Source organism: Pseudopipra pipra, chromosome 7 (genome assembly GCF_036250125.1).
Source record: "Pseudopipra pipra isolate bDixPip1 chromosome 7, bDixPip1.hap1, whole genome shotgun sequence".
Taxonomy (NCBI): domain Eukaryota; kingdom Metazoa; phylum Chordata; class Aves; order Passeriformes; family Pipridae; genus Pseudopipra; species Pseudopipra pipra.
The window spans coordinates 18,337,520-18,353,430 of record NC_087555.1 but is presented as its reverse complement, the minus strand read 5'-3'; the positions used below and the strand labels follow the sequence as shown (position 1 = coordinate 18,353,430).

The window sequence follows — 15,911 nt, the reverse complement described above, 5'->3', positions numbered from 1 at the left end:
ATATCCATAGCTACAGTGAAATGGGAGATTTCTTTTGAAAGGGGACATGACTTTAGGAAGACAGTGTTATGTAGCTAAGCTGAACCTCTTATTTAGAGAAAGACAGTGAGCAAGACATGAAATCCAGATGCTCACCTGTGGTGCCCTGTTACCTGCAGGTGATCATGTAAGAACAGTGGAATTTACAGAGATTGGTGGATCCCAGCCATCTCTAATTGTCTCTTCATGATAGTCATCCTATGAAATGTGACACCAAAGGCATGTCCTGTCCCAAAGAGCTCTTTAAGTTCTCCAGCTAATGAGATGGCAAAATATGGAGGAAGTAAAATGATTATAACTTGCAAAATTAGCCACAGTTATGGCCATTCATAGCTTACCCACTCTCAGGCATTGAACAGTCAATGACCCAGAAATGTGTTCTAGTGGAAAGCTGATTTGCAGCTTTGTTGATTTTTTTTTTTTTATAGGGATTCCTTCCCATATGTCAGGGAATGCTCTTCTAAGGATCTAAAGCAACTGTAACTAACTGGCAAGGAATTGTGTGTGATGTGGCTAGATCTTGTTTTTAAAACATTGCTTCTTTTTATCATAGGAGCTTTTGGTGTTCTTAATCCAACTAGTGCTCTGGTGATGGTGTAATTGGGGTTTTTTTGTACAGCCAGGTGTATAGAAGCTTAGCTGCTGGTTCTTTAATCACTTAACCATAGGATGCATGAAGACTATTTAGGGCACCCCATTTCCCCAACTTCTTAGTTCTATTTTTGTTTCTTAAACCCTGATCACTGACTTCTGTTAACCACAATGCAAATAGAAAGCCTGTGTAAATTGGGAAAACTCGAGAGGAACAAAAGACAGATATTGTCTTTTTTAATGATAGACAATTAGTCGGTGTAAGTGGTTTTACCAAGAAATGGGCAGTCTTTGAGCAGCCTGACCATGAAGCCTCTTGTATTACAGACCAGGGCATCACCATAATTACCCTTGTAACCTGTTGTGACCAACTGCTATTGACTTTTTGGTCAGTTTTCTGATTAGGTTAAAAAATGTGAAAAAACCATGAATTTTGAGCAGGTAGTTTTTGCAAACAGCTTTGGAAAGAAAGGCCAGTTAGGTGTTCACACACCGCTCCTTTGCTGTTGTTTTAGTAGGTAGTTTAATTTAGGATGAACTCCTGAGTCTTTACTCCCTGTGGAGCACAGGCAAGCCTGTCACAGAGGTTACTAGCTTGGCCACTCTGAAGAGGCATTAGTCATTATTTAGCTGGAGAGAGCACATTTCATTTGTTATTACAAACAGACTGGGCCAGGAGAATGCCATTATCTGTAGGTGAAGGTTATATCAGTAGAGATCTAATGTGATGTACAAATGGCAGATAGCTATTGATATCACTGAAAAAAAAAAAAAAAACAAACCCAAAAAAACTAAGCTGAAGAGCCAGCCTAAAGCAGCCCCTCTTCCCCTGCCTGCTCATCCCTGGGACAGCTTGCAAAAGGTGCTAGTGCAGTCTGGATTCCACTGTCATTTGCGTTGGTGAGAGGCTCATTTCTGATTGTGACCATTGCAGGGTGACCTCTTTCTCTCCTTTTGAGCAAACACTCCAAATCAGTCTGCTACTGCTTTTATTTCTGATATTTGGGGGTTGCTACTTCTGCACCAAACTGTGCGGGAGCTTGTTTGGGTTCTCTGATCTTAACCTGATTTATTCTTCAATCCTGAAAGGTTCAATTAAGCAACTCACTCAGACTTCTGTTTTATCCACATTGTCTTGGGAGCCAGTCCACCTGGCTGGGAACTGTCACGTTCTGTTTTGCACTGTACAAAACGGAGGATTGAAGAGTTTGAACCTTCTTTTGTCATGAGAGCTCTGCTACCTGTGGTTCTTGCCATGCCACTCAGTGATTTTGCACTTTGATTTAAGAACAATGACCCCAGAAGGACGCTGTTTTAATGAATCCTTACTTGATTTCCATGTTTAGATTCACTAATCATATGCTTTCTGTTGATTGCCAACTAATACGGTGGTGACTTTTTCCTTGATTTTTGAATTGGTTTTAACTTTCACTTTTGCTCTGTCCTTTCCTCCTTTAAATAGTTTTTCTTACCTCTTGCTGCAAGAATGTCTCAGGAGTCTTACTTTGAATCTAAAACAGAGGAGTCAAACAGTGCAGAGATGTCTTGTCAGATCACAGCAACAAGTAACGGGGAGGTAGCTGGCATGAACCAAAGTCTGAAGGCCTTGATGATGACGGGCTTTGGGGATATCTTCTCTCTGAACCAAGCAGGATCTGTCCTGCATTCTGGAATGCAGATAAACATGCAAGCCAAAAAGAATTCTTCTAAAACCACCTCTATGAGAAAAGGGAAGAAAATCAACATGGCTTTGGGTTTCAGTGAATTCGACTGGTCAGATGACGATGATGATGATTTTGACGACACAGATGATAGCGGTGAATGAAATAAGTTATAGAATTAACCCTGAAATTGTTTTAGCAAAGCAAACCAATAAAGTTTTAGAACAAGAATCCTGTCAGTTTGGTCTGTTTAAATCCTGTAAAAGAACAACAAAAACCCAACAAAAAAAATGAGATATTTTCCAGGCTGAGCATGTTTCTGTGTAGAAAGACATGTTGTTTTTGTTTAGATTGTGCTGACTTATTTCTGCTTTGATGAAATTTGGAACTAAACTTTCCAAACTAATGGAGATTATTATTATTATTTTAAGAACCATGATTATATCTATAATTCTTGATGCCTGATTACAGAAACTATGGCTTGATAAACTTAAGAACTAAAAACACTGGGAGAAACTTCAATGCGTTTAATGCCATTTATGTACTTCAAATTTTTCTTTTGTGTTTTTTGTCATTTCCCTTACCCCCTCAGTTGTCAATTATATGCATATACTTGTACTTCCAGATTTGCTGTTCTCTACAATCCATTCTTTCTTACTGTTGCAGTGAAGGGGTTTGCTGTGTTTCTAATTTAAGGCCTTTTTCAAGGCAGTATTGTGGGAAGTCACTAATAGGTTTCCAGGAAGAGAGAAGCTTGGGGAGAAGAGAGGGGTTAGTTAAATACACAGTTTAAAAACTGAATAGCAGCAGAATCCAGATAATCCCTATTAGTAGATGATTTGTATAAATGTTCTTTTTCCCCTCACGTGTATGTGCATGTGTATATAATTCACTCTAGCAAAGCAAACTGCAATCAGACCTCTGCATCTATTATCAGATATTGTGATCTAGAAGCTAATTTTCAGTTATGTTGATGTAAATCCAGGAAGCCTCATTAACTTTGATGGACTTATTCTTATACCTGAGAGCAAAAATCAGTGTTCGTAAATTTTGATTCTGTTGCATCTCCTACCCTTAGGTAAGGACTAAGGGTACCCTTAGGTAAGGACAAAGAGAAGCCACTATGACATTTCAGGTTGGGCCTTACTACTGTGGCTTATGTGAAATTCTCTCTGATGGCAGTAATGTAAGGAATATTTACTAGTCTCTGCATACCTGTTTTTTGCAGCTAAATCACTTTTAAAGTATTGCCACTGCTGTTATGGCTTACTGTAAAACTCAGTGTGTAACAATCTGCTGCAATAATTGCCTGCCAGGCACTTAGGTTGAGAGCAGTGAGGACGTTTCTCCTGATGACCCCTTTAGTGGTGATGCAGAAGGAGGGAGGGAAGCCAGTGCGAACACAGATGCAGGTTAGAAAGGAAGATGTAAAATATTTGCCCAAGGAAGAAGGGCAGCATTTCAAAAGAAAAATGTTACTGTGCAGTGGGAGTAGGCCATCAAAATTCTATTCTCAATTACTGGAGGGGTTTCTTTTATGAAAACTTCTGGTTTTGAGTGGCCTCTTTAATTATAGGCTTGCCTGTTACACAGCTCTAACCTACATATTATGGTGAGTGTTTTGTAGATAGCTTAGAGAAAAATGGATACATTAGATAACAGCAGGCCTCAAATCATTACATGCTCACTCGACAGAAGAGAAAGTTCTTTGAAGGAGTTTTTCTAGAGTGGGCACCTCTTTGGGTCATCAGAGAGAATTGTTTTATCCTTAAGCGTCAGCACTGGTCCGGTAACCTGCAAGGCAGCAAGTGCTGTGCTTCAAACTTCAAACTCAGTTTGCACAGAATTAGACCCTCCACGATGCTTAACTTCTGTAGGATGTAATTTAATGTTCTTCCAAACACTTACAAATCCGTTGACTTGCAGTTAGCCCTCTTGTATCCAGAATGTTTTTTCATAACAAAATTGTACTTTAAATGATGCAATAAATTTATGGAGTATCCCAGGGAGAAACTTACTCCTTCAGCACAGGTAGGGATGACTTCTTAGGTCCATCAAAGCAACCTGATTTTAGGGAGAAAAAGGGACATGAAAGGGCAAAGTATGAAATGGAAAGAAGAGCAAAAAGGCTGTTTCCAGTGCAGATTTTTACTATTTTTGTAAGTCTATGTCTGCTAACACCCACAGCAATGTTACTATTTTTGTAACTGCCACTTTGCACTCAGCAAAATTTGATGGATTTGTGTAGTGTAATATGTGCACTTTAGATCTTAAGATGTGTGTCATTGTGCATAAATTACTGTACCACATAAGCAGTGTAGGGTTGTACAACTGAAAATGAAATTTGGTTCAGTACAATTTAGGATTCAAAAAAGCACAAAAAATCTATCCCTGGCAGACTTTGCACTTTTTTGGTGTTTGAGAGTGTCAGAGCACTTCATACACATTTCTATTGTATGGCTTTTAACTGAATTTGTAAATCCACTCTTTAATCTTTACAGAAATAAAAATAGTTCTTAAGTAGTATGACACAGGGTTTCATAGTTGCAAAACCACAAGGTTTAAGTCTGTCTTCAGAGTTTTGTGCTTACCCAGATGTGTAATTTATGTCAACAAAATATCATCAGAATTTGGTAGTGTGCTTATAGAAATTTCTAGTCTGTGCTTAGTTTCATTTTTTTTAATAAAACAAAGATGGATTTTTCCCTCTTTGCCTTTCTTTCCCCATGTTATTTGTCAAAACAAATTAAGCTATATTAAGGGGAAAAATAAACCCTTATAAAACTTCCCCATGCTTTCAAGATAGCAAAGGTAGTCTCTGAATTGTAGATAAGATGATAACGTAAGATGACAAACTCTTCTGATGCAGTTCCCCTAACACAGGGTTATACCTAGGATATTGGCTGTACTCACTAAAAAAGTAGTGGTATTGATTGCACTTTTACTTTCCTGTGATGACTTTCATGCCAGATGTCTTCAGTTTACAAACCAAAAGTCATATGTGAGAATCAAGCTGTGTTGTTTCTGTCTCTGAAATGCTTTTCACTAGATAAAGGCTTTGAAAGTGGCTCTGGTGGGCAGGTGTGGTGGTTGGAGGAGCTCAGAATATTTCATCTTCCACACTGATTTTCATCTGCATGTATTCCAGTCCACCTTCTACCTGTATCACCACCAGGTTGTATGAGTCTTCTCGTTTTTACCCGGCTGCTGTAATGCCAGCATTGACTTAGGTGGGTAAATGACCTGAGAGAAGAATGGGAAGAATTGACTTTTGCTTAAAGATGTGGGGTCAGCTGGGACCAAGACAGGATGCCCAACTCCCAACTCCTTTTCTTTTCCTTCAGCAGTGGAGAAAAAAATGGAAAGGGGACTTAATGGAGGAAAACTTTTGATCTAGTAATTTTTCTGATTATGACACCATTAATTCCTCAGAGTAGCAAGTGTCTTAAGATACAGTGTTTAGGTGTGCTGCATCCCCAGCCAGGTGTGTGCTGCCTGACATGGAGCTTGTCCCCTCTAGATGGAAAGGGCTTCCTGGGGGTGACATCTGGCGCAGCCTCTTGTCGTACAGTCATGTTCTTGACTTGTCATTTGTTTATCGTTCCAGAGGTTTTCTTAAATGTTGATTCCCTTTCCTTCTGGGTTTTAGAGTGTCTATTCTGATTTAAATATCTGATACGATAGTGATTGGTGTTGCTCTCAGCAGTAGCAATAAATCCATGGTGTCCATATAGCTGTTAAGTATGCAGCAGTGTTTCTGTGTGTCTTTAGTGCTGTAGTTCCTTTTCTGTAATCAGGCAGCTTTTACAGGTTTTTAAGAAGACCTCTAACTTGACAGAGGTTTTAACTACAGTCCTAGGTAGAACGTTCAGGTAGAAAAAGTAAGTTCATATAGTAATTTTCACAACCCTTAAAATGCACTGGTAGGAATCTGGAGGAGGGACCTTTCCCCTTTCCTCCAGACTTCGACTTAGTGTACACTGTAAAATCTGCACAGAGATTTCTGATGTGTGAAGATTTAATTTTAAAACTGTAGAACAAACAACTTTCTTTAAACATTTTATATTGTGTGCTAAATATTCATATGCCTTTTAAAGTCAGATATAGTCCACTGCATTTCTTGCTTTTGCACTACTGAAGAAGTTTTGTACTGAATAGTAGGAGTCAATGCTACTTACACTTCAAGTTTGAACTGATGGAATTTGAATAGAAAATATTTTCACAGTGTTAGAAAATTTCATTTTCCCTTCTGAAAAAGCAAAGCTGAGCGCAGCGCCTATGCCAAGACTCTTGTGCTGTAAACTGAATATATCATTTGTGTGGAACATGCAATGTTACACTTTTGTGTGGTAAAACCTTGCAGTGTCAGTTATTCTCTTTATTGCACTTGACATACCATCTCTTGTTTTATTCACACTGTGGATTTGATTTTCCAGTGTAAAACCAAAGCAAACAAACAAAAAGAAATCATGCAATGTATTAAATTTCCTCAATTGGTGTCATAAACTTTCTTTTGATGTGAACTTTTCCTTTGCTGCTCTTTGTTCCAATCTTCTATTTTGCAATAAACATTTTGACAGTAAATTTTATGCATCTGTGTCACTGTGTAAAATGCTGGTGTTTCAAAACATTCCTTGTTGTCTACTGGTTTAAGTCACGTTTTTGTATTACTCACTGTGTGACATTTCCCCTTTATTCTATTTAAAAAAAAAAAAAGAAATAATACAGAACATATTCTGCCACTGATTATGTTTAAACATGGGGAAAGCTGAAAAAATCCACTGTACAACTAAAAATATAATATTGGACTTCTGCATTAAATGATTTGGTTGTACAAGTTATCGTACTCCTCCTGCAGCACCAGCTGGTTTGACTATAAGTACCTACAAAAGACACAACCCACTGAGGGTGTTCATGATTGCCACTTGCCCTTCCTTGTGCTTAGGTGTTTCCCCCAGCATTACTTTTGCCCTGCAGCATCCTGCCCAGGCTGCGAGTTGCTGTCAGCATAGGGAATGCCTGACAGCAGGTAGGTTGAGAAGTTTGGTTGCAAGTGTGGTGTAGTAGTCAGGAAGGTCTCATTTTTGTCTGTCAGGTACATCTTGCCATCTGCCAAGTTCACCCTGATGCCTTTGGGGAAACAGTGGGCAAAGGGGTGGGTTTGAGGATCCGCTAGATCCTCTGTGCAGAGGTGACTTCAGCTGGTCTCATAAATTGTTTGTGCCCAGCAAGATTTGAGTGGGGCATTGGTGGAGGAAGAGGAAGACAATCTGAAAAGTCCTGAAAGTGGGGTGGGCAGCAAAAAGTCGATAGATATGGAGGCAGAAGTCAAGGGCAATCACAAGTCCTTCAGTGGGGGTTTCACATGGATGCTGTGAAGGGTATTTTACAGTGATGGCTGAAAGTTGTGAGCAGATTACACTAGACCCTGGTGTCGTGCCTGGAGAGCCAGGGAAGTGCTAAGGAAGTGCCAGGAAGGCACCTAAGGAGCAACTCTGTCCTGGGCCTCAGTATTCAGCTGGAGGTGGGCAGGGGTGAGTGCCTGCCGAGGGGCCGTGCTTGGCTTGTGGGTGGAGGCTGGGGAACCCAGGGGTGGCAGAGCTCTCTGGAGGAGGGAACAAAGCCATGGGGGCTGGTGGTAACAGAGCTGAGTCTCTCATAAATCACTGGTATCTACATCAAAGAGATTGCAACTACATCATGGTTTTGAGCTTTTGGAAGACACTGACAAATACAGATATACAACAACCCTTTAAGCTGGAGATAAAAATGCTAAGAAGCTGAAGCTTGGGATACTATGTGCTTGGATGAGTAAAATGGCAGTCACTATTACAGTGACATCATCTCCTCTGCCAGTTTTCAAATCATCCCAGAATTTTGTTTAATGCAGCTGTTCCCCTGTGTATCCTCCATGGTTTACTAGTGCTTCAAGAGCTAACACCATTTTGCGTCCAGTGTTGGAGGAGTCTGGGAATTGCTGCACTCCCCCAGCCTTAGGGGAGCAGTTACAAAGTGTTGGCAGAAACCAAGAGACACTTGTCTATACATGGACAGGAAGACTAGCTATAGAGGCCAGACTCCACATTCTGCTTTCATTGCTGTCCAGTGACAGTTTTCCTTCCTTCTGTAGAAAATATCCATCATCTGGGAGGGAGTCATAATCACAGCATTATTTTTATTGCAGAAATCAAAAAAGCAAAAGCCTTCCCCAGTGTCAGAGCCAAGAGGAGAGGCAGCTAGAGAGTCCCTTGCCATTGGACAGTTTACTTTTGCTTCCTAAGTTGTTTCTGTTGGGGATCTGCTCTTAATTTTATCTGCATGGAGTGATGGGATCAATTTAACACCGACAACATGCTGTTGGAGCCAGCCCTTGATCAGTGTGAATCTAGTGGTTTAGTATGTCAATATGAGTTGCAGCCTAAGTCCTGTACTTTGCAGGGAAAAAAAGAACAGAATAAAATCAACCACCAGAGTAAAATTTGGGTGGAGGGGATAAAATTGGTCAGATGGTTTTCTTTTCAATTCATATCTCTCACACAGTTGCTGCCCTCCTTTGATATTTGTGCATGGACTGAAGATGATGTGGTGAGTATTTTGTGTTAATGTGGCCAGCATCGTGCTGCTGGAGCTCTCTTAGCATATTACAGTGGATATGGAGGGAGGGAAGGCCGGATCAGAACATCCAGGTGAGATTTTACTGTTGTTTGTTTGGTAAAACTTGTGTCCTAGAAAGTGTTTAAAATGACTGTAAGTAAATTAAGGACTTGAGTTACTGTCATAAAACAGCCACATTCTCCAAAGTCCAGAAAATAATGGGAGCTGGGAGCTGTCAGCAGCCAGGAGGGCATTCCTGAGTCACCATTTAAGGGATGTGGAAATGCCCAAAGACCTGACCCTGGACAGGACAGAAGAGTTTCGAAGGTTTTATCCCACTGTGTGCCACCTGGACTGAAATTAACTGAAAAAAAGTGAAGGGGGTTTTTAAGGCATGTGGGATTTCTCTTTCATATAAAATAATGGCATTGAGTCTTTTTTACCTTTTTATTTGATTAAAAGGCTAAACAAGACACATTATTGATTTATCTCTGGCATAGTGATGTGTCATAATGATTTTAATGTCCTATCTAGCACTCTCTTTGTGTGTTGTGCGTCATGGGGTTGTTTAGCTGATGTTTACTGAAAGAATGCCTGGAAAGCCAGTGCAAAAGCTGTAATAGCCCTGGCTCCTTCACTTCAGCCCTTTTAGCACATGACATCACTCAGCTGCTGCTTTGCTCATTTCTATTCTTCATGACAATAAACTGAGGAAGATGGCTGCAAAATGGAAGGCAGTTTTGAAAAGCTGAATAGAAGTCATCGCTTGCACTGGTGAATCTTGAGTCCTTTAACCCAAAGTGAGAAATATTTTTAAATTTTGTTTTAAAAAAGAACGTACTTGTGGACTCCAAATAACTGTAGTACAAAATTTTGGTAATGTGAACTTCAAGATTGATTCCTCTTTCTTTGCAGTTTTTCTGGATGCAACAACTTACTAGAAAAGGTAAAAGCTATTCATATGTACTTTCATATTCGCATATATGAACATATATACATTTGTTCATTTTTTCCCCCTCCAATAAAGTGCCCTATGGATTTCTGAATAACCTCTTCTATCTTAAGGCAATGCTTCTGGTGAAATGAGTGTCTATGCTAGCTTGTTTAAGGAACATCATATCACTGGGAAACAATTGCTTCTTCTAGAAGAAGAGGATTTAAAGGACATGGGAATTGTTTCCAGAGGACACATCATCCATTTAAAGGTATCATCATCATCATATATTGAGTGTTGCAGTAGGTTATAGTGTGAATATTAAGAAGTAGTCTATGAGTTTTCAGTAGTATTAACAAAAAAAGTGACAAAGCTACATAGAGAACATATTTGGTATCTAAAATAAACAGTTACAGGTTCATATCAATGTAGAACCCAAAGCAACCTGAGAATCTTATGAGGCATGAAAATGTGCTGTGGTTTTTATACTCCTCTGTCGTTCTTGGTTTTCTTGTGAGCTAGACTGGCAGTTCTGCTACAGATTCACCTAGGAGGGCCCAGCAGAAAACTTGGGTATATTCAGAGATAGTTCTCTGTAGCTAAGGGAGAAGCAGATGCAAAACCAGCTATTTGAACTGAAATCTCTGAACTTCTTAACTTTCATATCTCGTTTATAGTGTAAAGCATACTTGGACTAACAAAACTCCGTTGGACAACTTTAAAGCTGATTGACAGCCAGGTTTCTTTCAGAAGCTCTTTCAGAGCTTCTTAAAGCTCTGTTTCACAGTGTTTTAAATATCTAATGTTTGTAATGAATTAAGAAAATCATGGTCTGGAAAATGTGGTCAGACAGCAGTAATGATATTAATACTGTAGCCACAGGAGAGAGTTCAGTTTTCTGGCAGCTTTGGAAAAGGGTTTCTCTAAGAGCAGCGTCTACAATTCTCTTGGGTCTCAGTCATTTTAGATCACAATTTGCTAGTAAAGAGATACTTGTATCCTAATTGCCAGTCCTGCAAATTTAGCTTCATAAGTCGCACAGATTTATTCCCCTTTTGCTCATCAGCCATTTTTTCCATGCCCACGCACCATTACTGATATATTTAATTTATGTTTCCTACAGGGAAAATTATTGAAACTTAATAAAGTCAATAATGCCCAAAATGAATGATTTCAGCTTCCTGGGTTGATTGAGCATAAATAAAAACAACGAAAACAACCCCCCAAACATCTCTTTCTCTGATTAAGCAGATCTGATTCTGAATGCAAAATGGGACCAATCTACCATGACAGTTTCCAGAACAGGGCTGTATTTTAAACTCTTCTCACATGCCCTGATGTATCCACAGTGGAAAACACAGTGCACTTGGAGTTTCACTGGTTTTCATGTTGGTATTTGCAGTATGAGATACTAAATAACTCCCATCTGGTTTTTTTGATTTTTTTTTTCCTAGACTGCTATCGAGAAGTTAACCCATGACTACCTAAATCTGTTTCATTTTCCACCATTAATTAAGGCAAGTTGCGTAGTTTATATAAGAAGTGCTTCTCATGTTGGTATGAATATTTTATTGTTCTCATGTCTCAACTTTCTCCTATTCAGGGGAGGGCAAAGCAGCAGTTCCTACAGGGAGTTGTAACAAATGCAAAGGCTCAACAGCAGTGATGGGTCAGAACAAGTCAGAACAAGTAATAAGATAATAAAAGTTGTTTTCAATGAGGCTCTAAGATTTTATCATGGAACCAGTAGAATTAAATTAAAAGGCTACTGGTTGCAATTCCTTTGCTGTCATTAAGCAGAAATTACTTTTAAGAGCCATTCCTCCAAACTGGTGCCATTGACTGCTCACCACTGAAGAACACCAGACCCCTGGCCCAGACTGAGCCCATCATTCCTCAGTTTGTTAATGTTATAGAAAAGAAGGATGATTTATAATGTCTAGTCACCCTTATGTTAACCTCTTGGTTTTCTGATATCGGTAACAAGAGCCATGCAAAAGGGAGAGAGTGAGAACCTTGGGGTTGCTAAAACTAATATTTGCCTGATTTAGTTCAGTGAACTAATCAAGCAATTCTAGAGCCTAAAGCCTGAAGTAGCTTTTTAGTCATAATTTATTGCACAGCTATAGAGTGAAATCCACTTACAGTAAATTTGCATATAGCAAAATTCTGTTCCCTGGAGGGGAAAATGAAAGTCAGGGCTTTGCTGCCGTGCCAGCTGCAATTCCAATGGCAGAGGCTGCCACAATACTCACAGGGACACCATGCTGTGCCAGAGCAGCTTGGCCAGGAGCAGAAATGGTGCAGCATCTCCCAGATGCCACCCACTGCATGCCGTAAAGCCATGCAGGAGCCATGACCCCTCTTGGAATATGTCTCCTTCCTGTTGCCTGCCATTCTTGTAGCATCTGAAAGGCAAATCCTTTATGCCACCAAAGGCTGTGCTCTTGTCTCCCAGTGGGTTGTGGTAGATGTGGAGTCTCACTTTGCCCTTTGTTTTGGCAGGATTCTGCAGGTGGAACTGAAGAAAACATAGAGAAAGTAGTGAATCTTGAACTTGTGTTTGGTTATCACTTGAAGCCAGGAAATGGTCCAAAGGTAAGCTGGATCAATTGGTTTGGTTAACAGTCACTACTAAGAGGGTCCAGTATCTTCTGGACACAAATGGATAAATTGGCATGAGAATCCTCTGGTTGTGGAAAGTGCCAGCCGAATGTCAAGGTGGCAAATGGGGCTGCATTGGTGATGGGAAACTGCACCCCAGAGCAGGCAAGGAAAAGAAGAGTGGCACAGAAAGCTTTAAATGAAAGCTTTTGTTTTCTACTGAAAAATTTTTTCAACTTTGTTCCTTTTATCCCAATGGGTGTGAAATAACAGTCCATTTATGAAAAAAACCCCCAATGACAGCTGAGCAGTGCCCTATGCCTGATATTGGTGCACAAAATGCTACTTTTGTCTCAGCAGAAAGGAGATACCGTTCTGTGCATCCAAGAAGAGTTTGGAAAATACATGGTATGCATGGCTGCTGGCTGGGCAGGATGGGACTGGTCCTGGTGGTGACTGTGCCCTCATTGTACTTGGGAAGGAGGGAGGGGTAGTTGCAGCTCATCGCCGATAGCAAAACTACTGTGCATCAGCTGGTAAAAGGCAATTGCCAGCATGCCACATCCTAATCAAACCTCAGCTCCAAGCCGAGCTGGTTCAAGGATCCCTCATTACACCCTGTGTAACAGGAGCATTGATGACTCCAGATGTTCCAGCAAAAGATTTCCACCACGTTGTTTTTTCTTGAGAGTGAGGTTTGTCCCATGCTTTTTGTTTTCTTTATCCAGCTTGCGATGGACTCTGAGTTCAAGGGGTTTAGAATTAATCATCTATGTGGAAATGGTGTGCAAAGCATTTCTGAGCTAGAGTCAGGGGTTGTGACAGCAGGATTTGTTTCCTTTTGTATTTGATAAATCTGCATTGTGTGTCCACCCTAAACTTGTGGGAGGCTGACTTTCATCTTGTGTTATCTGACTGCTTTGCTTTCAGGGCATATTGTTTGCAGAAGTCTCTTGATTTCTGTACTTGGTGGTGCTTGCAGAGAAAGCATTTAGGTTTGAACTTAGTAGGAACTTGTACTCGTACTGAAATCATTTCATCAATTTGAAAAAGCTTTTTGTCTGGAGATTTCCTTTTTTAGTTTGTTTCTTTTATCCTAAGTACTTTTTTTCCCTATAAAGATCTTCTTTATCACTATGTGAATTACTTAGACTGTTTCAGTGTACTTGAATGCATCTTGCTTATAGTGCTGTACAGCTGCTTTTCTGTAGGTGTGCGTTTTTGTCTCCCATGTGCAACTAACTCTTCAAAGAACTAAATGTCCATGAAAGAGCTCATATCTCCCTTCCATTTCCAATATGGGCTGTGAGCCATAGTGCAGAGAGGTGAGCAACCGCCCCCGGGAAAGAACAAGAGAAGGAGTGAATAGACCTCTGGGCACTAGACAGAAATTTGTGTTGTACTAACATCTCCCTAAGTCTGAGGACGAGTAGATGTTTTAGCCATGGCAGCAAAATTTACAAATGAGACATTGTGCCAGAATCTATGGGACAGAAGCTGAATTTTTATGAGAGGACAGAGTTAGTTCAATGGGCCTGTGTAGTGCTGGCATAACCTCTGCAGGTTTCTGACAACCTTTTTTATTTGGTCCTGCCTTCTCTGTGAGCTCCTAATTGGTCCTATCTGCTCTGTGTGCTGTCGGGCCCCCTTTCTAAGGAAGCCATTCCCTCTGAAGCCATGGTTGTGTGCCAGGCATGCCTTCCCTGTCAGCTGCCCTGCTACAGCACCCTGTGTGCTTAGTGATGTCATTCCAGGGAATGTGCAATTTGTCATCTAAATTTGTCTGGGCTGAAAACATCTGTCTGAGATTTGCACATTAACTTGTACCTCTCTTTAGAGATGTTGCAGCAGAGCCAGTTTTAAAAAGTGGACTGGAAGGAGTAGATCATCTGAGCTTTTGAGCAGGATGCTGGGGCCAGCATGACCAGGGAATTTGCTTTAAACGTAATACTAACAAAGACTGGTGTGGTACATACAATATAGAAAATTTGGCTAGCTTGCTTCTTTGAAAACCCCTGGATACAATCTTCTAGCTCCCCTAGAGGCTGCTCTGAGCCAGCTACTCTGCCATCCAGATTTGTTCCAAAATGAGCTGGAGATAGAGAGTAAACTAGGATTGAGGGATTTAAACTTCTTTTTTGCTGTCCCGTTTTTGTGAAAGAGTGGCACCCGTTCCTGTAAAACTGGGTCAGCAGAAGCACTTGGGATCATACCTTCCACCATCTTTATAGCTAAAAAGCTGGCCTACATCAGTTTAAAAATAAATTTCTCAGAGGAACTTTACCCTAATCAGTCCCTATAGCCGGCTGCCTAGCTAAGAAACATTTCTCCTGTTTTAGCCATGAGGAAAAAGAGGCAGTAAGCTCAAATCTGGGTTACGCATTGAGGATATGCGTTCTCTGGGCGATGTGGAGGTTACTAGACCCATGTACATCAAGGGAAGCTATTAGGCTCATCTGGGAGATGGTGCAGCACAGCAGGAAGGGCTCTGTACAGGGGAACTGATCACCAGGTTGGCTCTGTGCTGGTCTCTTGGGCTGAGTTCCCATTAGTTATTGTAGAACATTTCCTAGTGTAGTTGCACCTGGAAGCAAGCCCACCCAGGCCATCAGAGGTGGCTCTGCTGAAGCATGGCACAGGACGAACACGTGGGACAAAAGCGCTCTCCTGATTCAAATTAAAGCTCTGGTGTGGGCACAGCATTGGCGTGCAGCATGACATACAGCAATACCACTGGGTATAAAAGTGCTGGATGAACTGAAACACAGAAACCATTTCAGGGGTGCTGGTTATTTCAGATGTGTTTGGCTGGTCAGAGTGCACAGCACCATCTCCAGCGTGAAGATGATTCCTCAGGGCACAGGTGTCCCCTCCCTGGCACTGCACCATGCCCCATCAGCACAGCCAGTGCATCTTCTTCATAAGCAGGCAGAATATTAAGGGCCTTGGGAATGGCAGTGCCTTTTACTGAGGATCCTGGTGGATATGCTTCAGGTCAGCATTTGAATGTTCAGCATTTGAATGTTCAGCCTTGTCTGTACACGGAATGAAACATTGACTTCTCAGTACACATCTTTACCAGCCTTGTATTTGTTATCTAATTTAAACTGCGTCTTGTAGTGGGATTATGTTGGTTTCCACCAGCTGACAGATGCAGTCATTTCATTACAGTTTCCTTCCCTTTTTAGCTGCATCTTTGGAGGCAATAAAAGCTCAGTTGACCTTTGTGCTCTCTGAATGCATAAGGAGTGAGCATTGCAAAACTAACCTGGTTTTTAGAGGTTTCTTTTCCGACTCTTATAGTTCAAGTTATGTGGTTACTTCCATTCACTGCCTTTTAATGACCTTTCTGTACACAATTCCCGCTGAGCTAAAAGGTGATAGATTTAGACATTTTATTTTTTTTTTCTACAAATTAAAAAAAAAAGCAGGGGACCACCAATTAACTCCAACATGGAGGGTAAAACAACAAGCCCTGGCAATTGTGG

At 40.8% G+C, this 15,911-nt stretch overlaps 1 protein-coding gene across 6 annotated transcripts in view; it reads left to right on the top strand.

Annotated features, from left to right (window-relative positions):
• Positions 1–15,911, top strand: part of MAP3K20 (mitogen-activated protein kinase kinase kinase 20) — a 97,956-nt gene that overhangs the window by 58,875 nt on the left and 23,170 nt on the right. For 5 of the 6 annotated variants that reach the window (XR_010431936.1, XR_010431935.1, XM_064660816.1 and 2 more), the window contains exons 12-16: positions 8,832–8,876; positions 9,801–9,831; positions 9,951–10,090; positions 11,274–11,336; positions 12,325–12,417. Coding sequence is in view for 4 of the 6 variants with exons in the window: in XM_064660816.1 (XP_064516886.1) it covers positions 8,832–8,876; positions 9,801–9,831; positions 9,951–10,090; positions 11,274–11,336; positions 12,325–12,417 (372 nt within the window). In the remaining 2 variants the exon portion in view is untranslated. Of the gene's footprint in view, positions 1–2,092; positions 6,881–8,831; positions 8,877–9,800; positions 9,832–9,950; positions 10,091–11,273; positions 11,337–12,324; positions 12,418–15,911 lie in introns of those variants that run through there. The other variant, XM_064660817.1, reaches the window with a different exon arrangement.